The 25,086-nt window shown below is 37.2% G+C and overlaps 4 protein-coding genes and 1 long non-coding RNA gene across 9 annotated transcripts; 3 read left to right on the forward strand and 2 right to left on the reverse strand.

Annotated features, from left to right (window-relative positions):
- Positions 1-6,979: 6,979 nt before the first annotated feature.
- Positions 6,980-11,160, forward strand: LOC103954699 (probable LRR receptor-like serine/threonine-protein kinase At2g16250). Its single transcript, XM_009366524.3, is given in 5 exon segments — positions 6,980-9,476; positions 9,848-9,976; positions 10,122-10,144; positions 10,281-10,783; positions 10,785-11,160. Coding segments are annotated over 5 exon segments (2,715 nt in total). The 5' UTR covers positions 6,980-7,503; the 3' UTR covers positions 10,872-11,160.
- Positions 11,161-11,390: 230 nt separating this feature from the next.
- Positions 11,391-16,483, reverse strand: LOC103954709 (5'-nucleotidase domain-containing protein 4). The gene is given in 18 exon segments (XM_009366536.3): positions 11,391-11,747; positions 11,875-11,937; positions 12,062-12,121; positions 12,229-12,289; positions 12,375-12,445; positions 12,531-12,607; positions 12,744-12,801; positions 12,894-12,947; positions 13,114-13,182; positions 13,333-13,438; positions 13,696-13,812; positions 13,900-13,983; positions 14,083-14,175; positions 14,256-14,476; positions 14,583-14,660; positions 14,867-15,043; positions 15,045-15,190; positions 16,097-16,483. Coding segments are annotated over 18 exon segments (1,779 nt in total). The 5' UTR covers positions 16,218-16,483; the 3' UTR covers positions 11,391-11,624.
- Positions 16,484-19,830: 3,347 nt separating this feature from the next.
- LOC103928873 lies at positions 19,831-22,202 on the forward strand. Of its 5 annotated transcripts, none has more exons than XR_664428.3 (7): positions 19,831-20,179; positions 20,266-20,373; positions 20,487-20,617; positions 20,855-20,955; positions 21,073-21,132; positions 21,321-21,464; positions 22,065-22,200. XR_664428.3 is itself a non-coding variant. In XM_009337988.3 (7 exons), the coding sequence occupies exons 1-6, from the start codon at positions 19,846-19,848 to the stop codon at positions 21,403-21,405; spliced, it is 819 nt and encodes a 272-aa protein (XP_009336263.2). In that variant the 5' UTR covers positions 19,831-19,845; the 3' UTR covers positions 21,406-21,412; positions 22,065-22,202. The 5 variants fall into 5 exon arrangements, 3 of the variants coding, with proteins under 3 accessions (XP_009336263.2, XP_009336256.2, XP_009336277.2); XR_007255964.1 differs by lacking the exon at positions 22,065-22,200 and adding an exon at positions 21,649-21,757; XM_009337988.3 differs by having other exon boundaries at positions 21,321-21,412; positions 22,065-22,202.
- On the reverse strand, positions 21,967-24,894 carry LOC103954775 (putative S-adenosyl-L-methionine-dependent methyltransferase SCO7813). The gene is made up of 2 exons (XM_009366606.3): positions 23,440-24,894; positions 21,967-22,919 (listed from the first exon to the last, which is right to left on the reverse strand). The coding sequence occupies exons 1-2, from the start codon at positions 23,900-23,902 to the stop codon at positions 22,291-22,293; spliced, it is 1,092 nt and encodes a 363-aa protein (XP_009364881.1). The 5' UTR covers positions 23,903-24,894; the 3' UTR covers positions 21,967-22,290.
- Positions 22,757-23,359, forward strand: LOC125474410. Its single transcript, XR_007255965.1, has 2 exons — positions 22,757-22,899; positions 23,225-23,359. It is a non-coding gene; the product is annotated as an uncharacterized LOC125474410 (long non-coding RNA).
- Positions 24,895-25,086: the final 192 nt, after the last annotated feature.

Consider the following 25,086-nt stretch of genomic DNA (forward strand, 5'->3'; position numbering starts at 1 on the left):
CGGCAGTGTTAGCTCCTTATATACTGGAGGGAGGAGAGAGAGAGATGGGTGTGTGTGTAGAGAGAGAGAGATAGGTAAGGTGGGGTCGAGTTGTATTTTGTTGCACAGCTGTTTCTTTACTTGCAAAACAATGGGGAGGAATTTGAACTTTGTAATAACCTACGTGGTTTTCTTTTTACTTTCCAGGTAATATTTCATGGGTTTGCGGATTTTAGGGCTTTAAACCCCCCAAGAAATTATACAGGCGGACTTTGTTTTACCCAATAAAAAAAGTGACATGATCGCCCTCATTCCAGTTCACTCTCCTTCACGTTCTTGCACTTTTCTTCTCGTAAGCTTCGTATATACACTGTCCGTTACTACATTCTAGTTGTAATGCTTCAAATGAATAATATTAATTAGGATTTAGAGAAATGCTATTCACACTTTTAATTTGTTCGTTATTTTGCATTTTTTTCCTGAGGGTTATTTTAAGGTAGTAAAATATTAATTTCTATCTATACAATGACAAATTGAAAGCATGAATAACCGTCGCCTAACTAGTTTAATGTTTAACTATGGGAGCATTTTGACTTATCACCCTCAAGCGGTGGTAAGATTTGATGAGTTTAAATTTTGAGATTTGTGTTTATTCATTATACAGATCTCGAAATTTAAATAAATGTAATAGTGATGAATGGAGTGGTGAGTATCATTATCAATTGAAGGTGGTGAGCAAAAATATTCCTTCTAATTAGTGCTATGAAACTTTCACGTCTATCAATCTAACTGACAACAGACTGTGATGGAGAGAGAATTTTTAGTGTGTCCGGAACACGAGGCTGTATAATATTACATGTCATTATACAATTGGAGGAACTCTTGAAAAGAACAACTACCTCCAACTGTATAATAATATTGGTGTTTCATGTTCCAATCGCACTGAGAAACCTATCGTGTGTGGAGGGTACCTAATCCCGATGTGAATAGGCATGATTTACGTGCAAGACGAAATTCCTCTTACCCATTTGGGGTAAAATATTCAGTTATTTTGGGATATGCCTTTCCGGAGTCAGTTTCAAATAGGCCATGTAGTATAATCAAATCAACATTCTTGTAGATCTACATCCCTCTTGTTAGTTTTTATGATTGGTAGGACTTCAGTGTCTAGCAAGAAAAAGCATTTCAATATCTATAGATGACCTAGATTGTGACTTCAAATCTCCATATTTAAAAGTATATAATTAATACTTAATTATACCTTAAGTTAATTTATCAAAAGTAGTAGTTGTGCGCATGGAATTGAACCCCCTGCAAATTGAATTGCTTTAACTAGTATATATTAATATATTAAACAAAAATTATCATGGGGGACCAGGTTAATAATCTATACTTGGTTTAACTTTCACGGGTGCACTAAAACAGATAACACCATGAGACCTAAATAATCGATCTTATTCACGAAAAGAACGTTATCGAGCTGTATGAGGTAACACACAAAAATCACTTTAAAAGTCTATCTTTTTCCAAGCGTTTTATACATGCATTTTATTGTCAATCTCATGTCTAAACCCATGAAGAAAAACTCAAGCAGAATATTCTTGATCGCATCATTTGTAAGACATTTTTTACAAAAGTATAAAACTTATATATTTTAATATCATCTGATTTACCAGTACTCCTTTGCTTGGTCGTTACTCTCTTTTCAAATAACCTGCCAAAAAATATATATCTCTCATTCCCTACTACTATTGTACACCCAAATTAAGTCAATATATACCCCATAAATAGAACACAGACTACTATTTTAATCCTTGTAATTTAAGCGTATATAGCTAGTTTCGGTTATCGCGATATAACGCTAGTATTTTAAAGGCAACATTTAACTTCATCAAACTTTTTAATTTCGCCAAAATTATAGACAGTAATGCATAAAACTCTGCAGAACTTGGTGTGTGTTTCAACTATTTTTAGAGCAAAAGCATAGCTGTATGTATTGTACTCTCCTCTTACTAAACCAGCAATTAAGACGGTTGGCAATTGCTTTCTGTATGACTTGATTTTTGAAGAACCTATAAGTCCAGTGCAGAACATATATATATAGTTCTTAGTGAATTGTGATTCTAATTCCCAGTTTAGTAGCACAATTGGATCAAGTACCGATGCCTAAATCACTATTCCTCCAATTTCTTGATAGCTGGTTGTCACAGCACTGCAGCTGTCTAGAAAGCAAACATGTCTTCTTTCTATCATTAAGTTCAAGAGATCTCATTCGTATGATTAAAAAAAATGTGATGGATATACCAATATACAATTGTATTTACATTTTCTTTTGTTCCAAATGAGGGGGATTTTTAGCCTACTAACCTTCCTTTGACCATCATAATCGACCATCATAATCGAACTCAGGACATACTGTTTTGACATATATCATATTCACGCACTGAATAAGACTCATGCAACATTTTTTGTAGGACATATATCATATATCCTTATCATAATCCACATCCGATCGATGAAGGAATTTAATTTATCTATCCATGGATGCCTGCTGCCTGCCTTTCCTTCAATTTCAAAAGCTTTGACACTTAACAGTACTAGTTTTCCTTTTTTCTGGTGGCCCTGATTCCAAGTTGGATCCTCGTCACCTTTGGCCCCCACATTTCCATGGTTATCACATGCTAGGCAGATGAGTTTCGATCGATGGATTCTTCGAAGACCAAGGACTGGATACCGAATAGGTTGTCCGATTAGACATTGCTGAGGGCAATGGGGAATCCATCTTCCACCCATTTTATTTGAGGAGAGAAAGTCTTGATCTTTATGGACCTCTCAACAAGCAAAACCATCCATATAAGTATTAGGATTTATACAAATTCGGTATATATTACAATGTACGACATACATTTCTTATCCAACAGTGATTATCATTCTATACTAATTAATATAGAAAGGTGAACCTGTCAAATTCAATGGTTAAAAAGTTGATGTATGATACACATTGTTGTATGGTAGAATTTTTCAATACGTAGTAGGGTGGAATTTTTTGCCATTCTACCATACCGTACCATATTGATTTTTTTGCGAAACTGTAATGGTATGATAATTGTACCAAACAAACATATTTGGTATGTTATTAGTATCTCAAATTAATACCGACAATATTACCGTATCATTTTAAATTATTTATATAAATATATCATATATAATGCTAATTACTAATTACTAACTTTTAATTATTTTTAATGTATTTCATTTAATAACTGTACCAAACCCATCCATACATAGTAACGCTCACTTTGTTGTGACGAAGGCTCCTACTATTTTGGTATATAGACGGTGACATAATATACCAAAACGGGACCGATGAATGGAAATATAGAATCCTTATCATTGGTGGTGATCATTTATGCATTATTCCAATATAAAGTTGCCTTTTATATGATTCTGCATGTCCGTCAATGGCCTTGCATTACAAAACCCTTTAAATTTATTCTTTCCTGCATGTGCATCTATCTGCCCCTCCTCACAAGCTGGAACTGGCCTAAAGGATTCAGCTTTGCATACCAGAAGTTTTGTAGATTTTTTGATAAAAAGGAGAAGCCAGCTGGTTGATCTTGTTGCTGAAATTTTGAGATATATAGAAAGAAAACATCAGAATCAACCAGGTGATACGATATGCATATCTTGACGTATAAGAAGAGGGACATATACTATTCTTCTCCATTTGACTGATTTGATAGAAAGTTGGAAAACCATGCACATAACTTTCCTATCATTTAATTATTCAAATATTAATTAAGCATATGAAAAATCCTACCGTGCCCCGGAGTAAAGTACAATGGAACCGGATCCCCTTTAGATCCAATAAAACTAAGCCTACTGAGCAGGCGATCCAGGTCGTTGAAATTTGATCAAATGACTACAAATACGAGGGTCTTCTAAAAGTTATAATAATTGTAGCCGTTGAATCAAATTTCAATGACCAGATCGTCTGCTTAGCAGGCTCACTATATATGAATCCGGAGGGGATCCGGTTCCAAGTTCAACCACAAAATTTTAATTGTGGTATTTTAAAATAAAAATCTAACGATTAGAACACTAAGAATATCTCATGCTTTAGAGTATCGTAAAAAATTAAGGTAATAACAATTGTCTAGGAAAAGTAGACTGGATTCTTCTTTTTAATTAGTTGCAACTAAATATCTAGTATACATGCATAATATGCCTGTGGCAGCATCTAAGCTGCAATTTGATTAAGATTTGCAGCAGGATATGAATTCTTGCACCCTGTTTTCGTATATGATGTTATCATGAACGTCATAGACCAAGAAATCTTATTCTACATTAAAATATTGTCGTGTATAGAATATTCTACAGCACTCTGGGACATGCAATTTTTGTGGCTCGGGTGTATAAAAATGTCATGTTCGCATGAATTATTTAAAGCTTATTTGTAAGCTACTTCTAAAATTGTTAAAGATGTTTTTCGTAAAAATATTTTTGGTCTCAATACTTAGTAAAAAGGCAGGTGAATTCGAAGAAACACTTCCTGCAATAAGCACCTATTTTGGATCCCTCTTTTAGTCTTTTTAAAAACAGTTTCAAACATGCAAGTGGCGCTCTACCACAGTAGTGAAGATGAATGTTACCTTTACACCACTATGTGAGTTCGAATCTCGTTGACTTCCTAATCTAACATGGTGATTTTAATCTAACTGTTTGACAAAAAAAAAAAAAAAAAATGCAGTTTCAAACATGCATTTAGTGAGGCAAATGTATGTTTTCATATTACTGACGAATTGGGCCAACTGAAAATGCCCAGCTAAAAAGCCCTCCTGGGCCACTCTTGTAGACGGAATAGATTCAAAATTTATTGGGCCCTAATTGAGGGCTATCCTTTCTTGGTTGGCCTGCCTATTTTTCTTTTTCTTGGTTGCCTTAATTAAAAAACTCATTTCAAGTTCGGAAAGTACATAACTGATACTTTTTTTTATAAAGTATTTTAAGCTTTTTTATCAGTTTATAAATATATTTTTTTGTCAAATACTATTAAAAGTGTTTTTGATAATTAAAGCGCTTTTAGTTAAATCATTTCAAGCTCATATTTCACACGGCACATCCTGAGTTAATTTCTAACACTGATAAATCACACTATAATGATCAGAAAAATACTAAAATGCTGCTAAAAGTCTTTCCGACTCACCAAAAAAGTGGTCCCCTCTATATATAAAAGAAGAAGGAAAACAATATGCATGGAAACTTTATTTATTCTTAATAGCGCGTAGTGTCACAATCTTATACGTGGAAGTGGTTAAAAAAACAATATGAAGTTTCTTTTTGTGATGGCTTTGACGCGGAGGCTGTCGAGTCAACGTCGGATCACGTGAATAGAAATGCCACGTCGGTCGCAATTATTTGCCCACAAAGTCGTTGTCGTTTTCTTGGTTTGTGGGAGACTTGGTTTTGAGCCATTTCTAATTTCCATCGCTCCCGTCGCTTTATTATTTGCCCATTTCATATTTTGAGCGGACAATTCATTCTTTTGTATTTTGGAGCCATATTTGACCAAGAAAATAATTGTTGGCTGCCCCATCAAACTTTTCTAATTCCCTCTTTGACCCCAAGAAAATTTACAGTTTTTCATTATTTATTTTTGTTTATTTTCATTAATTCTATTATGATATTATACATGAATAATCATCAAAGGAATATAAATAAATCATAGAATAATCATTAAATCTACTTTGATTTATTGAAAGTGTCGGTGTTGAGAAGTCTTGGTCTCTCACCAATTAACTAATAATTAAGTACTAATTATAAATTTAAGGACAATATTGGGGTATTTATTGAAATTCTTATCTAATTACGTGAGTCGATTATCTAGTTGTTAATTAGATGGCCTTACATTATTAACCATTTTTTGTTTGTTGGTTGTGTCTTAAACAATGCACAAGAAAACATAAGAAAACACAAATATCATCCTTAAAAATATAAAGATAAAAAAATATACAATCAATGTTGTATAGTATTTGTTTTTTTTTTTTTCCGATGAAATAAGTAATATCATGTATTAGATTCATACTAGTAATACCGACACTTTTATTTATATCGTTGGAAGAAGTTTCGTACTCGAATTCTTAGTCCAAATTCATAGGAGAATGACAGTATTTAAAACTTTTCCAAAATAAAGTCACTTGTTTGACCTAGTAAGAATTGGAATTTGGAACAAAGAAGCTAATCAGAACGTTCAATAATATCACTATCCATAACAAAAAACAATAATATCAGTATCATTCTGGCCAAATATTTTATGGAAGTATGTGACATAAGGCCCCAAGGTGTCAATAATTCCATATGAAAAGGGGAGAAGAAAATTCAAAGCCAAAGACATCAAAAAACAAAATACAATTATTTAAGAGAAACATACTCTTATACGGTTAAACTCGTATATAAAATTGCAACAAATAATTTAGTGATTTTTTAAGTAAAATCATCCTGGTAACTTTCTCGATTGTTGAGTTTCACTTTAACTAGTTCATCTAAACTTCACTTGATAGTGAAAATTAAGTGTCCAAAGACTTAAGTACGAGAACATTTTCAATGTACTTAAAATATGAGATGATACATCATATGTCGTTATATAAATAGAGAACAAATTTATTTTTCAAGTGTCGCTCCACTTGCTAATGACATATAATGATGTAACACCCGTGTTTCAGGCATATTGATAACCACTCACAAGAAAAGTATGATGATTTGTTTAATAATAAGGAATTGTTATTAGCACTTCAAAAATCTCATTTGGCACTCTAAACTTTCTATAATTAGATAAAAAAATACACTTGTAAATAGTACAGAATAAAAATTTTAAAATGCTAATAATATTTCTCTAATAATAATGTGATGTGGTCCCTTTCCCAATCCAAACACAATCCCAAAAGCACCAAGACCAAAATAGTAATTATATTTAAGTCAACCAGCAGCAATCAGTTAATCACACACCCAAAAAACTTAACATAACACCCCCCACCTCCACCCCTCCCCGCGAATAATCTCATAATTTATTTCAAATATTTTCAACCACACCACCAAAGCCAGGCCCAGAACTGTTGCCATTGCAAATAGCTAGAACCGCGTCATGGCTTCATCAATGGCTTCCGGTCACTCTGAGAGCGACTCCGTAATACAATACTAGACATAGACACACTCTTCCTTGGCGGTTGGTGGGGCATACTCCTCACTGCCTCTCTTTCTCTCTCTCTCTCTCTCATTAAACGTTCCACCTTCTTCTTCTTCAAGCCCGCTCTCTTTTCGCAGAGCATTCTTAAGTTTCTTCTCTTCTGTTCGATTCCACTGAGCAGAAAAGAGAAAGATATTTTCAGTTTTGTTTGTTGGGTTTTTGAAGTTTGCAATTTTGTTTGGTGGGTTTTTTCTTGAGTTGCTCAAATTTTCAATCTTGGTGAAGAAAAGAAGAATTTTCAGAGAAATGGCGAAGACCAAGAAGAATCTCCATTGACGACCATGAAGCTGTTTTCTGTAACTGAAACGGCAATGGGGGCGAGAGCCCAAGTCGGCGCCTTTGCAGTAGCGCTAATCTTGTTCGTGATTCAGAGCGGTTTTGCGCAGCAGGTTTCTTTGAGCTCCGCCGTGGAACGGTCGGCGTTACTGGAGCTCCGCTCGTCGTTGGGTCTCAGATGCAAAGACTGGCCCATAAAGGCCGACCCTTGTTCGTTCTGGAACGGAGTCACATGCAGCAAGAACGGCCGAGTCACTGTGATCACCGTGTCCGGTTTGAGGCGAACCCGACTGGGCCGGAGAAACCCCCGGTTCGCCGTCGATTCACTGGCTAATTTCACCCTCTTGTCTATTTTCAACGCCTCCGGGTTTGCGCTTCCCGGGTCCATACCCGACTGGTTCGGCCAAAGACTTGGCGCACTCCAGGTGCTCGACCTTAGCTCTGCATCAGTCACTGGTCCTATTCCTCAGTCGCTCGGTAATTTGAAAAATCTTACCGCTTTGTATTTATCTGGCAATGGCATTACTGGGATTTTGCCTTCTGCATTGATAAATATAACACAGTTGGAAATTCTTGATCTTTCGAGGAATGCGATTACTGGGTCAATACCTTCTGGCTTTGCCAATCTTGGAAAGCTTAAAAGTCTTGACCTTTCTTCAAATTTTTTATCTGGGCCAGTTCCACCAGGTTTGGGAACCCTTTCATGGCTTAAATTCTTGGACTTGTCTGATAATAGTCTCACCGATTTGATTCCGGTTCAGTTTAGTAACCTTTCCCGGCTAGTTGAGCTTAATCTTACCACGAATTCGTTGTCCGGGTCGTTGCCTGCCGAGTTGAGAGGATTGAGGAGTTTGAGGAGGATGGAGATTGGAGATAATAACCTTGAAGGTCCAGTACCGCAGGGTTTGTTTTCGAGTCTTGTTCGGCTGGAGGTTCTGGTTCTGAGTCGGAATAAATTTAATGGTGCTATTCCTGGTGCATTGTGGTCACTTCCCAGTTTGCGCTTTCTTGATGTATCCCGCAACAATTTTACAGGAACTCTGCTGGGCCTCGGTTCAAATGCTAGTGTTCGTGGTGCTGTGTTCAACCTTTCTAGTAATCTGTTATACGGAAATCTGACCTTCCCTGTTGGGAAATCTGTCTCAGTCGATTTGTCTGATAATTTTTTCCAAGGCAAGGTATTCGAAGATAGTCAAAGCAATAGTACTCTTACTGGAAATTGCCTACAGATGGTACCAAATCAAAGGAGTTTGCAGGATTGTAGACAGTTTTATGGAGAGAGGAGTTTAACTTTCGATGATTTTGGGGTCCTACAACCAGCTCAGCCATCTTTCCTAGAACCCAAATCAAAGAGTAAGAACCGATTAACATTTATATTGGCTGGGATATTTGGGGGACTTGGCTTTGTTGTGATTTTGGTACTGGTTCTGGTAGTGCTCCTGAAAATGTGCAATAAAGGCACAAATCAACGAGGAAGTGCAAATGTTGGGCCTGTTCCAGGAGATGACCCTTCACTCCCCAAAGATCTCATCTGTGCATCAAGTCGAGGAGATTCATTTACGTATGAGCAGATTCTCCAGTTCACTGGTGCTTTCAGTGAAGCAAATCTTATAAAACATGGACACTCTGGAGACATATACCGGGGATCCTTGGCGAGCGGCACCCCTGTAGTTATCAAAAGGGTAAATTTGCATTCCTTAACGAAAGAATCATACACGATAGAAATGGATTTATTAGGCAAGGTTTCACATACAAGATTGGTGCCAATTTTGGGTCACTGCTTGGAGCATGAGAGCGAGAAGCTTCTGGTTTACAAATACATGCCAAATGGAGACGTGGCTAGTTCCTTGCACAGGGTTACCAACTTACATGGTAATTTACAGTCCCTGGATTGGATTACAAGATTAAAAATTGCAATTGGAGCGGCTGAAATCCTAGCTTACCTACACCATGAGTGCAGCCCACCACTCGTTCACAGGTATTCCTGAACTTTCTTTCAGCTATTGATCTGAGCAGCATCTTATAGCCACCGTCAATATTCATTGTGATTCCGAGTCCTCATAACTTCTGCTCTGTCCTGATAAAATGCATTTTTTTGGCTCAAGTCATTTATGTCTTATAAAACCTGTTTAGTCTGTAAAAATAAAGATTTTATGATGATAGTTAATAGTTACAACTACAACTACTGCTTAAACCTAAGGTAAAGTATGCCTATATGGTGACTGTAGTTCCCAGACTCGCTATAGTTTTTACTTCATGCTTAATTGTGCTGTATTTTACTAGTTTCAGTTAGTTGATTAGTTGATTAAGTTGTATAAGCAATTGAAAGTTTATTTTTGGTGGTTGAAGAGATGTTCAAGCAAGCAGTATACTTCTCGATGATAAATTTGAGGTCCGGCTTGGAAGCTTGAGTGAGGTCCATGTGCAAGAAGGGGATGGTAACCAAAATGTCATCACGAGATTGTTGCGGAAACAACAGTAAGTGTTGATTCTCAGTAGCCCTGCATATATGTGATCTTTAGCATTTTTCATCAAATTATACTTCAATCGTGGATAATAGGATCTGTTTTGTTATTATATATATATGAGAAACAAAGTAACAGTTCCTTTCTGTCTTATGCAGAACATCGGAACAAAGCCCTTATGGTACGTATATCGACTTGAAACCTTTTGTCTGAAATTTTATTCCTCGTATCTCCCTTCCCAGTTAAAACTCTCAAGTATTGGCTCTTATATTTCTCGTTCAATAGATTATTTAATTTTCGTTTCTTTCTGTGGATAGCCTCGGCGTCAGCAGTTTGTGCATATGATGTATACTGTTTCGGGAAGGTATTGCTTGAGCTTGTGACGGGTAAGCTTGGCATCAGCAAATCCAATGATTCCTCTACAAGAGAGTTGTTGGAGCACATAGTGCGCTACATCAGCATATACGACAAGGAACTGTTGAATAAGATTGTTGACCCGTCTCTGATAGTAGACGAAGATCTATTGGAAGAAGTTTGGTCCGTGGCAATCGTGGCCAGGTCCTGCCTCAACCCCAAGCCGTCTAAGCGCCCCCCGATGAGATACATCCTTAAAGCATTGGAAAACCCTCTAAAGGTGGTGAGAGAAGAGAGTTCCAGCTCTGGAAAGCTGCAAACATCTTCATCGAGAAAATCCTGGAGCGCTACTTTCTTTGCTAGCTGGCAGCATAGTTCATCATCAGAGAGCGCCACTGTTCCTGGCCAGACAAGCAAAGAGAGCATCAGTGGCTTAAAACAGTCGGGGCAAGTAGGTGGAGGGGAGGTACTCTGCATCACACAAAAGGTTATCAAATGAAATTTTCCCTGAGCCAAATGAAATACAAGATCTCGAGAGGCAAGACGAACATTAGATATGAACGATGGCGTAGTCTTCACATTGACCACCAGCATCATTGCTCTGCGTCTGGGTTAAGCGGCTCGACGAGGATGCTCGGATAGAGATTACGGGCTATCTGACAGATTGGAAATGCAGAGTGAAGTTGGTATTTAAGTTGAGCGAGATTCTTATTGATATGATAAGCTTGTTAATTGAAGAAAACAAGCTGCAAAGCTCTGCAACTCGTGCTTTATGAAAGATCCCACGAGCAGAAATTGTTAATGAATTTTGTTATACATGAAGAATTGTCATGGTTGTCAAAATTCAAACTTCATCAGAACCAAAAGCATTTGCATCCTGTTTCTGGAGTCACTTTTTGACAACCAAAAGCACTTAAAAATATTTTGGCAGAAAAACTTGAAAGCGCTTCTAGGTCATAGAACTACTTTCTAGAAAAGCACTTCCAAATGCTTTTCCAGAATGCAATTCCAAACAAGCCCTTAACAACGCTATATCATCTGGAGAGAAAAAATCTAAGTGAATCGGATAGTCATGACACGCAACGAAACATTTCTTCATTCATAATGCGGAAAAGTTTGTACTACATACAGGGGCAAAGAAAAGTAAAGGGATTATAAGCACTTAATTTACAGTAATCTATTGGAGCAAACATTTATAAGGGGGTACTAAGCTTTTGGCATTAGCTCTTTGTTTAATGGTTCTCAAAGCTGAACTCACTACGCTCCTCCTGAAATGCTGCCTCTTCTTATCACGACGCGGAGATGCTTCACAGGGGAAGAATATCGAATTCATGGGGCATGTAGTCTTCACTCGGCCTGTAGTATTTGTCAGGAGAATAGAGGCTCAAGTTGGAAACTTGGCTAGCATAAAGGCAGGCAAATCTTTCAACCTGCAAATCACAGATGACCATAAGTTTCACCCAAATACCCAATGAGCCACCGCCTTACGGCAAGCAGTTTTGGCATAGGATTACTAAACAACGAACTAGGAACCTAGAAAGGAGGTTTACACCTCACCTGATGGGCAAAGCGAGAGTTCTGATAGCCAGTCTTCATGAGTTGTCCCCAAATCTTGTGAAACTGAAATCGTAAGCAAACCAACAAGTCAACATTCTTGAAACCAAATTCAAGAAAATTCATATACCACTGGACTAAAGCCTCAGAACCAGAAAGAATAGTTGATGTTGTACAAGAGAATCACTACCATTTGGTGACATTCACGTTGAGACTGTTGATGGATGAACCGCACTTGGTCTCTTTGGAACTATAAAGTTAAGCCATTAAGAAGTGATAAATACAAATTTCAAAACTGTTAAGCAACATATTTAAGCAGCCGAAATAAACTTTGCTTTGCATGTTTAACAGGCTTACCTCCAACGCATTGTATTCAGAAGATAATTTTTGCTTCTCCTCAGCACTGATATTGTCATATCTGAGAAGAGCAACCTCACTTCTATGTAAATTATCCTCACAAAATAAATAATAAAAGCAAAATAGAAACCTAGATGAACACCGACTTGAGAGACCACTTTAGATGATGTATTTTGTCTTCAATCAGATCGCGCTCATTCCTCAACAATTGAAGTTGCTGTATGAAACCAGTGTACGAGTTACATTCTAAATAAGCTTGTTGATCATGATACTAGACTACAGCTGTTGAATTTTAGAAGGACCTTGCGGGTATCTCTCAATTCCCATAGGAGTTCAACCTCCCTTTCTAGCTCTGGAACAACAAGCATTGTTCTCCACCCTGTTCATAAAGACAAGAAATTAGGGAAAGTATGATCACATTTGAGGAAACAATGTTGAAGAAAGAAAACATGCACATCGTTTAAAGAAGTGACACTGATAAGATAACCGAATATCAGAAAGAAAATGATCAGTACCAAGAACTTTTTTGCTGCGCAAAATATCTCCGTATATATGGTCACCAACATAAAGAACCTATGAAAAATGTGCAAAATATTAGACCCAAATTTGTTAATAACATCAAATTTTTCTTTCAACTGACGTACTTTGAGGATAGAATAGTTCACCTGTGAACTTGACTCAATTGAAAGCAGTTTATGAAGATGCCCAACGCTGCCTCCCTGAAACAAGGTCAAAGGCATCATTACTCAAGTCAAAATAATTAACACAGTAATTAGCAAACAGAATGTTGGTTATAGAAATAAAGATGGTTGTGAAATAATGTAATTGTATTCGGATAAAGCTATTAATAGGATTCTATAATGCACTAAATATTTGAAAGAGTACCTGGAAAACTCTACAACCCTTCTTCAGTCCGTTCAATGATAATGTAGGTGCAGGTGAAGAACTTCCAACCTTTTAAAATATAAAATTGATAAATAAAACTAGATAAAATAAAGGGGATACGTGTGTATATTGTGACATAAATGAATAAAACTACATAAAATGAGGGGATACACGTGTACAATGCAACATACAATGAATTATCAACACTAGCATACCGACCTGAGCCATAGGAGAACCATTATCAGTATTATGTAGCATCCCCGACTCGAGATCTACCTCAAACAGATTAGCACGGTTACCATCATGAAAGAAGCTTGGCTTTGCACTGCATAGGTAACCGCTTCTAATGGTTAGTATAATGACAGTAGCTATGACATGGATGGTAGATGGCAAATTCTTAGTAAATTCAGAGATGATGAACATAAAGGATAAACAACGTAACTCATACAAGCCTACAAGATGGCAAAGGGTAGGGCAAGTGAAATCCAGATTAGCATTCTCCAGTTAATGAATTAATAAACTGAGTGGCAATATATGGTGAAGAACAATAAAGCATGCTTAGAGGAAAGGAAAAATCAAGACCTGCCAGTGATGACAACATCGAAGTATTTAAGCCAGTCGAAATTGCATTTTCTACTACCATCCACTGTGCGCGACTCACAAAGGAAATTCATTACAATGTTTGTATAGTCCCATAAACTGTAAGTAAGATGTGTTATTGATTATCAGCAAAACATATGTATATTTTCAAATTAAATTAGACAGAAATAAAAGAAGCACAAATACCTGTTTGTCACCAGGAATGTAGCACGGCCGGAATCTCTCAGCATTTTGAGCATAGGAACTATGGAGGTATCTTCATTAATGTACCTTGTAGCAATAAGCATGAAGACCAAGTAACATTGTTTTACCATTCAATCATCGATTGATTAGAATAATGTGAAACTAATACACAATGCTTATCCTTACCGCTGAGGGTCATTTGCCACCATTTGCTTTAAAGTTCCATCACGGTGGCACAAATCGACAGCAGCTCGAACATCCTTGTACATAACAGCGTAACTGAAAAGGAAAATACAAAATAAATTTTGATATAGAAGAATTTTACCATCCACGGACCACATAGCAAGTCATATTCTTACTCAACACTATCTGGAAATTTTCCCGAATTTTTGTCTTTAAAGTCAACCAGTTGGGCAAACATGTAAGCTTCAGCAAGGGCAAAGAGGGTATCAATGATAATATAATCTGGCTCGTCAAAGGAATCCCGCACTAATGTATTTCCATAGGTGTTAACCTTATCTTCCTTAGATAACTCTTTGAATCCATGGTAAGCAACTTTCACATACTTATGTCGATCCATCTGCACACCAATGCAATATCACACAGAGATTCGCAAGAAAGAATAGAAATCCAACCTAACTTGGAATGACCACAAAAACATAAAAACACCATAATCAACGGATCACCTTCAAGATGTTGCCTCTCTTCTTATCCAGAACCAACCCTCTGACCATATATGTCCAATCGAAGGACCAATTCAGCAACTACATCAGGTAATGAGTGTTAATCAACTTACTATGATTTGCTCCTAATTTAAAATGGTAGTAAATGATGCCTGCTTAGTGTTGAAATTAAAATGCACTAACTACTGGATTAATTGCAATATTAAACCAAATTAATTGAATATCTGATATGTTAACAACATCAATTTCTTCCTGAAATGTAGGAACAAATGATCGAACAGACAAACCTCACGAGGGTATCCTAGATCGTACACCAACTTCCGGATAGTTCCATCGTATGCAAGAGACTCGAAGGTTTCTGGCTTGTACTGTGCCAATGTGTAATCCATATCAAATCCTACCGCAACAATATTCTTCATATTCAACGATCTGTTGCAGAAGATCTGCTTTCTTATGTCAATTTTACAGTCCTCCTTGGGGAGATGACCATACACATGGTTTTTGAACACCATCAGTCAAGCCCATAGGTGCAAAATGCGCTGACTGGTCACCTCCTACAGCAGTTTCGTGGCCCTTTTCCATCGAATAACTGGCATGCAATTGATAACCTCCTGTTAGATTATAGCAACGGAGCAAAAATTAGAGCTTCTAATAGTGAACGAAAAGGATGATATTTTCACTTAACTAAGGCAGGATGCACTATACATACATTAACAGATTCAGATGATGACTGTATACGGTACTTATCTAGAAATATCACATTAAACATCATAGACATGCAAACAATGTGAATTAAAAGGGAGTGTGACAATCTATCAAAAAGCTTTCCGAAAAACAGCTCAAAAATCCTCATTTCCACTCATTCTTCGGCTGACCCTTTTCAAACAACTACCCAAACGACAAGTCTACAAGTAAAAAATGAAAGATGGAGTGAAGAAGAAGAAGAAAACCCCATTTTCACAAACAGAAAATAATTACTAAAGTTACAATCTTTTCGAAAAACAGCTCGAAAATCCTCATTTCCCCTCATTCTTCACCAGACCCTTCTCGAAAAACTTCCCAAACTACAAGTCTTCATTTTCTTAGAAAATGAAGAAGAAGAAGAAGAAAACCCCATTTCTACAAACAGAGAACCTGGATGGGGAATCTTACCTCAAGTGCCAAACAAAAGTGAGCGCACAGTGCACCAGGTTAAGTTCGAACTATAAGAATCCTCCAAGCTATGCTCCAAGAGACACCTAAAAATTACCAATTTTCTCAAAGTTAAAAGAAAAGCTCTGTGCTTTTTGCTCTCTCTCAGTACAAACCCCCCAATAGTTATAGCCTTCTCCTCCTACTAACTTCTAAAATGCTTCACGCCAGACAACAAGGTAAAATCACAAAACAACAAAAACCCACCAGCGAAACGTAAATGCAGACTCTACCCTCACAAAATTCACGCTTCACAAGCTCAAAAAATGGTTTAAAAATTGAAAACTTTGAAAGGAAAAACAATGAGGACGAAAGCAAAAACGAACCTATTGTGTGAAAGCCTTTTCTTTTACCGGGAGAGCGGAAGCGGGGAAAGAGAGAGGAAGCGGAAAGTTCGGGATAAAACAGAAAGAGGCAGAAGGAAACGGGTTTCTTGGGAATTCGCATGGTGGTGTTAAATAGGCATTTGGGAGGAGGAGGAGGAGGGAATGGAAGGGGTGATAAGAAGGAATGGGATTCGGGGGATTCCGATGCCAATGGGATTATGTGGCAGGGAACATCTAATTTGGTTGGGAGTTGGGAGTATTATTCCTCGCAGTGGGAAGGGAGAGGGAATTAAATTCGCTGGGGACGGAGCTGACGAGAGGAGGACTACGGATTTGTTGTTGTTTCCGTTTCTGGAAACGCGAATGGTGGTGGTGGTGGTGGTGGTGGAAAAGTGGTGGGAAATTGTTCATGGCAGATGGAGAGATGCTGTGCCACGTAGTCTAGAGACTAAGATAATATTAACTTTTCCATTTGTAACTTTAATTGAGTTTTTAATCTAATTTTTAATTCAGCATATGTTCCAATTTCATACTATTTTTCAGATTTTTTTTATGTTTTAATTCTTATTAAAATTTGATGAGGTCGGTTGATGATGATTATAAATTAAACTAATAAAATTATAAAATAGAAGATTGAACTTTGAAACATATTTCAACATGTGAAACTAAGCAAATTTTTTTTTTTTAAATTTGTTGTTATTAAGGGGAGCTCAACATATATTATATGAACTCTATTAAAACTGTGGCAGATTCGTGACACCACTTTTTTTACACAATTTTTTAATCTAATTTTTATACAGTCTATCCCGTAATACATTTCAACAATTTGAACCAGCTATCTTTAGATCTTCCTCAAATATCATGTCTACTAAAAATTACCAAAATAAAAAATCATATGACCGTCATGTTATGAGTTTTGGGGTTTCTTTGTAAGGATGATCTACTAAACGTATTCGTTTATTTTTTTTACTATAAATAATGTCTTAATAGTTTTGATTTGTCTAAATTTTTGTAAGGATAATTTATGAATTATGTTTTAAAAGATAAACGGTTTAGATTGTTAAAGCATATTACGAAATGCTCCCCACAAAATTGTCAAAATTGCTTTTAAACCTGAATGCAATTTTAAACCTTCTTAAACGATGTTCAAACGAGTCATTGAGTAGAGAACTTTCAAGTCTCATTGGATTGATGTCATAATAGTAAAGAATGACTCACAATATAGTAACTATAAGATATTAGATAAGAGAGATTTGATTTGTAAAAGATATTTTACAAGTTAGATCTTTATGTTTTGTAATGCTCGTATAGTACATTTTGAGTCTCTCATATTTAACATTTTGTGACTCATTCCTTACAAAGTTAACTTTAGCCCATTCAAATATTTATAAATTGTAACCAAACGTTCAACATTCCAAAACAAAAATTATACATTACCTTTTTTGCCGAAGATGACATCTTTGTGTCCTATAATCTTTCAGTTTTGATGATCCAGCATAGTCGAGTTCATCTTCAGCTTAGCTTGTATATACACATCATGGAAATTTGGGATCCAACCTGTTTTCCACCAGAATAAACTTCAACATAAGACACAATCATCTACTATTTTTTTTATGGAAAAAAAAGGACCAGTTGGTGCTGGAAAAACTCACCGAGATATTTCATCTATTATTCATAAGGTAGAAGTTTACCTATTAGAATTGACGATCCACAATTAACCAAGCACACAACAACTTTAATAATCAACTTCCGATAAGACCAAAGACTTAGTAAGTACAATATAGTCCGAAATGTAAAGCACATAACACATCTTGGTCGTAGATGAAGTGATCTTAATGAAGCCATATGAAAAATTGAACAATTTGTTTACTAAAATGCTAGATGAGATGAGAGGTTATAGAAGGTATGAGGACCGAAGGTCGGAAAAAGGCGAGAAAGAGGTCGGAATATGAGAGATTAAGGCAATAATAACTGGAAACGTTTAGATGTATTGTGATAGACCAGCGATATTGATATGGTTATTGCGTGAAGAAGATGATAACACAAAAGAACACATGCGACATCAACAAGGGTTCAGGGTTAAGGGTCGATCTATCAAATAAGTTTATTTTGTGTTTTTAAGCTTTATAGGGTGAATGACCGTCAAGTTCGGAAATAATAAATGTATGATATATATTAATAAATAAATGTAATAACATGTGTAGTGAGATGTTATTTGCATTTGAAAAGTCATTATGCATTCCTCAAAGTACTATTTCCTCTATTATGTTTTGGATAGTACTTGCATTCCTCCTTCGGAGTTATGCTCATTTCTTTATTTGCAAATAACGTATCTTTATTGTAGAAATGTTGCAACCAGAACCATTCAGTTTCTTAATTATCATTTAAAGATCATCAATTAGTCATATAAATGCATCAAATAAGTGGACAGGTCATCACTAGTATGTTATTTGGTAGTTACATCATTGATTTATTTGATACAATTAGATGACTAAATGACATCCAATTTGAATGATTTTTCGTAGGCTTGATCTGTACTTGAAGATTAAGAAATTGAATAGTTCCAACTATGAATTTTTAATGGTGAAAATACGTTATTTGCAAGTGAGACAATAAAGTTTATCCTCTACAAGGAATGAAAGTATTAGTCATCTATTTCCACGTTTTTGGAGAGCATAATAATTTTTTTTTTTTTTTTGAAGTGTCATTAACAACTTTCTATATACAATTTGCTTTAATGTAGAGAGCTTTAAGTACTAATAGTGCTAATGGACTATAATTGTTGAATAAAAAACAAAAATCTCTTTTGCTGACATGAAAATAAAAAGTAACTTGGAATTTTTTTTTTTACTTAAAAAAGAACGTTACTTGAGGCAAAAGAAGTTTGATACGTTACAACACTGCTGTTTGCCACCTGCGGAGAGGCGTTATCAGAAATTCATGCAGGAAGGCCGGGTGGCTTCGGGGGAGAAATCTGGGCATGAGTGCCGGGTGGCTGGCTGGCTTTGATCGCATTAAAAACGCACTCCGAATGCGTCCGTAACTGAAAAACTGAAGGCGTCAGGCGTTGGCGCCATCTGACTCGGAGAAGGAAGAAGGCAGATGGGATAAGTATTTAACATGCAAAGGGAGTCACAGTCCACTAATGGCGACGAAACTAACAAAAATTCAAGCATACTGCACACGTAGTTGCATCAAAGATGTTTCACGTTTGTTTATAAAATAAAATAAAATATATTTATAATTCGATTGTTTTGTGATTATTTTCATTTATTAATTGTGGCTCACTTCACTTGACAAGGTTTTATTAATTATTTTGATTATTATTTTCTTTGTTTAAAATTAAATCAAATCTCACAATTTCTAATCGTCTAATCAAATGAATTAGAAAAAAAATTAATAGATAAAAGTGTGTTGTAAGTATAAAAAGATGCGTAGATAACAATACTCATTAATAAAACACAATGCAAGTCAACAATTAGAAAGATCATAGTACACATATATTTTTATTGAAAGTAATATTACTACTTTAAGAATTACTGAGACGATGAGAGAAAGTTAAATTCAAAACGTAATGAATTAAAAAAAAAATTCTTATGCACCAGAACAATCGTTGAATATTTTGCCATCCCAAGCCCACCTAAACCCAAATGTTCATTAGCTAAGGCCCATTAAACTCGACAACTCCTATTGAAGTCCATTAAGAGCACAAAATAAAATCCCACCAATAGTGTCTCGCCAAGTCGGAAATGCAAAATCGCGTCCCACGTGACGAGGAAAGCAAAACGCCAAGTCGTATATCGCTGACTCACTCGCTCCACAACACGTCGTTGCAAAAGAGAAGCAGGCACACAACCATGGCAATTGCTTCGCACCGCCTCATCTCCAGCTCCTACTCACCCACAGTAACCGCCATCTCATCCTTCCCTCCAAAATCAAAAACCCTAATTTCAAATCCGAACGCTTCCCCCAATCTTCAACTCCCAAAACGCAGTCGTAGAGACGTCGCTTTGCTCTCCCTCGTCGCTCTCATCCCTTCGCTCTTCCGACCCGACGCGGCATCCGGATTCTCCTTCGGCATTTGTGAGCTAGCTCGCACCATTTTGATTTAGTCCTTCAGTTTCTAGTTATTTGATCTCGAAACCCTCATTTTTTCCATATTTCCGCAGCAGGACCAAAGGATTGGCTCCGCGAGCAGAAGAAGAAGGCCTCCAGGTTCCTCCTGGCCCCGATTGATGCCTCCCGAGAGAGCCTCGTCGCGGCTCATCGACTACTCAGTCTCTCTCTCTCTCTCTCTCTCTCTCTCTCTCTCTCTCTCTATATATATATATATATTTGTGTGTGTGTGTGTGTAAAATTTCATCTGGATTAATGTGATTTATTTTTACAGCGGCTACGGATTCGGATTATACGAACAAGGAGATGGAGGAGGTTCGGAGATTGTTTAGATCTGCCGCGAGGGATTGTGTTATAGAGGACAGGAACTCGTTTGTTGCATTTCAAGCCAATACAGGCGTTGAGGTTCAACATTTTCGCTCATTTATCCTTGTTTTATTTAATCAGGGTGATTCGGCAGCTCTTAATTTCTATTTAGTGCATAGAATCAACTGTTTGGATAGTTACTAAAAGCAGCATCTTGTGTGAATTTATCGGAATTTTTAAGGCTCTCATGCATGGCATTGAAAGAATCTTGTAGATTGATGAAACTGTTGAACTTTTGCTAATTGACCTCATATTATCAAACTTATTACTTCACAGGTTTGCACATTCCGTTTGGTTGTAAAGAACGCATCATCCTTGCTTGGTGATAAGGATCCTGTAAAATTGGAAGCTGAGTCTATTCTAAATGATCTTGTAAGGTACATTTTACGTCTGACATATTTACATCGTTGAGGAGTATGTTTCTCTATACAATTGCTGTAATATTTACAACATCGTCTTTTTCATTTCCATTTTTTATGGTTGTTATGTTGCAGATCATTCACTTCTCTTAATGGTCTGGTAAATGAGACTGACTTTCAATTTGCCACTGAAAGGTATGTCTCTTCTATCAAGATAAACATGGCAAGAGAGAATTTCTGTAGAAATTTATTTGCGTTCAGTTTTGTCGCACTCTTGATCCCTGAGAAAGATTTATTGAGTACTCTGTTTCGCATAATAGGGTACCAAGTTGTAAGTTAGTAATGATACATTTTCCCATCTCACTATTTTCTATTGGCTGCAGAAAGAAGGTTGCAGATTCTCTCATGGATACCTTATCATCCCTAGACAAATTTGAGCAAGGAATCAAGGACTGCCTTGACGCTTGACCAATTTGTAGGAAAAAAACTATCTAGTGGATATCGTGCTTGAAATTCTGTAGATGCATGTATGTTGTGGATTTGATCATCTCTCGTTGCTTGTCTATTCTGTTTCTTGATTTTTGCCCTTTTCATGTGCTTTTACCATGTTTTGTGCCATTTACTTCAATAAGTTAGATATTTATAATCTAGCAAAGTTATTGCAGTCTTAGTTTCTCATTGTGGCGATATTATTCTGGTCTTTGTTAACAGAAAGGTGCTCTGCTCTTGGTTTTGGAAAGACATGAATCGGAGGTCGTTCTATAAAGACTTACTAACTTTAATGAACAACAACTTTCTTGATTTATATATGTACATTTTTTTTTGTAATTAGAAATGTATAGGTCGTCACATTTCAAGTCATCCTAGTCATTTAATGATACTAACTAGGTTGATGACTTGAAATGAAGCAAAATCCACACTTTGCATTCCCCGACTCTACTAGCTATAATATTTAATTTTTTTATTTTCTTTTTCCTTACTTTGCATACCTGTTGTTGGTTGGTGTTGTTGATAATTTGCCTAACATAATTGAACAATTGAATATAAGTATTGGCTTCTTGGAAACTTTCAGACATCTCAAATTCGTTTGAGTTTCTCATTCCAATGGAATATATTTTTCTTCGCAGAACTACAAATATTGATGCTGCCTACTCCTCCTATGCTGCTTTAGTTTTGAGCTGACACTTTTGATCAGATCATTATCACCTGTTGGTCCATGTGGAATGGTATAATAGGTTGAATCAGATGGCTAAACCAAGCGGTAGCGAAGTTTTCCATCACCTGGCCGTGATGTACTGACCTAGACAAGCTGAGCAGCTAGTTGGAGATATTTAGTAAATATCTGCTGGCTATCTATGGAATAGTTTGATTCGGTGAACCAGAAGCCTCAACCAAATACAAGCGACAGCATGGCGTTCCATCATCTGGGTGGGTATATACTGACCTAGGCAAGCTGCGGAGCTTGTTGAACAGATTTGAGGGATCGTGCATGAGTCCAAAATGAGCATCTGGATCACCAATTTGTGATAGTTTAACATGAGAAAAGCCAAGAGATGGCAGGAGATGATCAGGCCAATCGCTGTAGAAATGGAAGATGGAATTGGAAAGACTGATTGATGGTTTGTTCATAAAATCTGCCAAGAGTACCGTCTGAGTAAGCAAGCACTTGCCTGCTATGGTTTCAAGTACCTGCGTGGCCTCGGAATGGGTTAGGTAGTAGAGGAGGCCTTCTAGCACCCACACTGTGTTCTTCTCTGGCACAAACCCTGATGTTTGAAGTTTTTCGAGCCAGTCATTGCTTCTGATATCAGCCGCCACTCTTGTAATGGATTTTGCTGTCATCATTAGACACGGGTGACCGTTTGTAGAATCCATCGCTGCTTGCAGGAGAGTGGCCTTTATTTGCAGGAGATCAGGAAAATCAACTTCAAACACATTGCTTTCCTTCAGGCAACTCAATCGGTAAGCCCTTGCATCCATTCCTACAAAAAGAAGTGCAATTTTTATTATAGGCTGTATATTTACTTCCGTACACGTGAAAGCTTGAGAGATTTCAGTGTCCATATACATGCTATTGATAATTTAGTATAAACTACAACTAGTATTTGGGTGGGGCATGGTCTAAAAGTTTGTCATTGTTTCCTACAGTTTACATATGCATATACATGCCCAATAATTCGTGATCTGTATTTTACTTTGGTGCATAATCAGAAGCCAGAACTGCATGTTGAGGATCAGTTTTCCTAGAAAGTGTTCGTTTTGACGGGATTTTTTTTTCACTTCACAGGGATTCATATGGTAGATTCTGATAAAGCAATGTAAATGAACAACTCATCTAGTGTCACGATGTCAGGATTATCTGTTACTCAGAACTCCTATGATTAAAAATCCGTTATACACAAAAATGTCCCAACATCGTACATCACAGGCACGAAGTGCACCTTGATGCACGCCACATTGTTTCAAAGAGTACCATTAACCAAATATTGTGATTTTACCAACCTGCCCCAAGAAGAACTACTTGTGCTTCCCCGTCGTTGAAGGAATGAAGTGCTGCTTCAAGCTTCGAATCAAACCAGAGCGTTCGAACTGCAAGAATGACACCAGAGATTTCTCGCGCCTTGTTGACGCAGTCTTTCTTTATCTTCTCATGGAGACTTTTAAGGTAGGACTCTCCCGCAAGTATGTCTGCCAGGGGGTCATGAATGACATGATTCCACAAGGCTCTCCCAGCTGCCGTCTGGCAAGCTGACCGCTGAAGAGGATCCCATTCATTCTCAATCGTTGCATGAACCTGTCGAATGGTGTCTGTGGACAACAAGTCCGGAAGCTTGAACTCCGGCCACGTTGGGAACTCAGGCGAGCCATTGTCTTGACTCGACATGGTCTTTGAATTGCACGGAAACGCCTTCAAACTGCACGTAATTTTGGAAACTAATAGAAAGGAATGGAGAACATATGGCATGCTATGTGTAAGCAGAAGATAGAGGTGGGATCAAAATGTTAGGTTGAGGCAGGTGATAAGAGGGATAAGAAAAGAGAGCCACACAACACAAAACCAAAAGGGTTGGAGAAAATGGCTTACAAGTCGCGTCCCGGCTTTTAATTTTTGCATGGATAAAAAGGGAAGGTTGCAATGCAGTCCACGACTGCCCCAATTAGTGCGTTTCTGTTTTCGGCCTTATAGCCGTTGTGCTATTATCTGGTGCGAGTGGCTCCTAATAAAGGGAAGTCCAGTCCAATCCAGTTCATGGTTTCATAACAAGTACTCATTTGTTTGGTTTTGGCTGTGCATACGACAAAGGCATCCATTTTGATGGTACATGTTTGCTTGCGTTGCACTGTGGCAAAGGAAGGCAATTGGCGTTAAGCTGTTTGCGGTTTCCCAAAAGGCCCCGAATTGATTGGCTATCAGTATGTAGTCGTGTTCAAGTGATTCACCCTCTATACTTGCATCCGTGATGCCACTGTGGGGTCTCGGAGAAGTAGCATGCCATATAATTTTTGGACGTGACATTGTATTATTGATCGGAAGCGTCAAGCATCCAAGGGGTGGAGGAAAGTCTCGTCTCATGGTGACACTAGCCCACGCGCCAAAAGACTTACTAGCTGTGGGGGTAGTTTCCTTTGGTGGCCGGGTAATTCCAACTGGAAAAGCGAAACTTCTCTTTTGTTGGTTGGAACTTGAAAGAGATGGGCCCTAAAGCCCGAAATCAACTAAGGCTGCATGAGAGCAGTGACGGGCCCAGACGCACACACAACTGGCATCAGCAGACAGAGCCCATATTTGACCAATATTTTCCTAGGAGAAGTTAATACCCCGTTTCTCAAGATAAACTGTCTTTTCCATAGGAATTTTGAGACAAAAATCGTATTAGTTAGATTTTGTTTTGATTAATTTTGTGTGCACGATATGATGTTTTAAACTACCTGGATTACGAGAAGAGAAGCGAATTCAAATTTAGGGGTCATGTCAGATGGTTATGAGTATCGGATTTAAACTTAGATGTAAGAAGATGGAAAGGAAGGTTGAAATAGAAAATTGTTAGTAGATGACTATTAACTTTACTTTAATTATTTAATCTTACAACTATAAAACTAGAAAAAGATATATGAAGTGAAGAGTGTAAAATTATTTCTCAATAAACA

Source organism: the organism of the source record quoted next, unplaced genomic scaffold, assembly GCF_019419815.1.
Source record: "Pyrus x bretschneideri cultivar Hongxiangsu unplaced genomic scaffold, Pyrus_bretschneideri_v1 Contig1, whole genome shotgun sequence".
Classification (NCBI taxonomy): Eukaryota; Viridiplantae; Streptophyta; class Magnoliopsida; order Rosales; family Rosaceae; genus Pyrus; species Pyrus x bretschneideri.

Excerpts from the sequence above, each read along its gene's own strand:
- LOC103954775 (XM_009366606.3), bottom strand. The coding sequence starts at position 23,902 with ATGCCATATGTTCTCCATTCCTTTCTATTAGTTTCCAAAATTACGTGC. Across the intron at positions 22,920-23,439 it reads AGTAGTTCTTCTTGGGGCAG|GAATGGATGCAAGGGCTTAC; the intron begins GTTGGTAAAATC and ends TTCTTTTTGTAG.
- LOC103928873 (XM_009337988.3), top strand. The coding sequence starts at position 19,846 with ATGCAAAATCGCGTCCCACGTGACGAGGAAAGCAAAACGCCAAGTCGT. Across the intron at positions 20,374-20,486 it reads CGCGGCTCATCGACTACTCA|CGGCTACGGATTCGGATTAT; the intron begins GTCTCTCTCTCT and ends TTATTTTTACAG. Across the intron at positions 21,133-21,320 it reads TTTCAATTTGCCACTGAAAG|AAAGAAGGTTGCAGATTCTC; the intron begins GTATGTCTCTTC and ends TATTGGCTGCAG.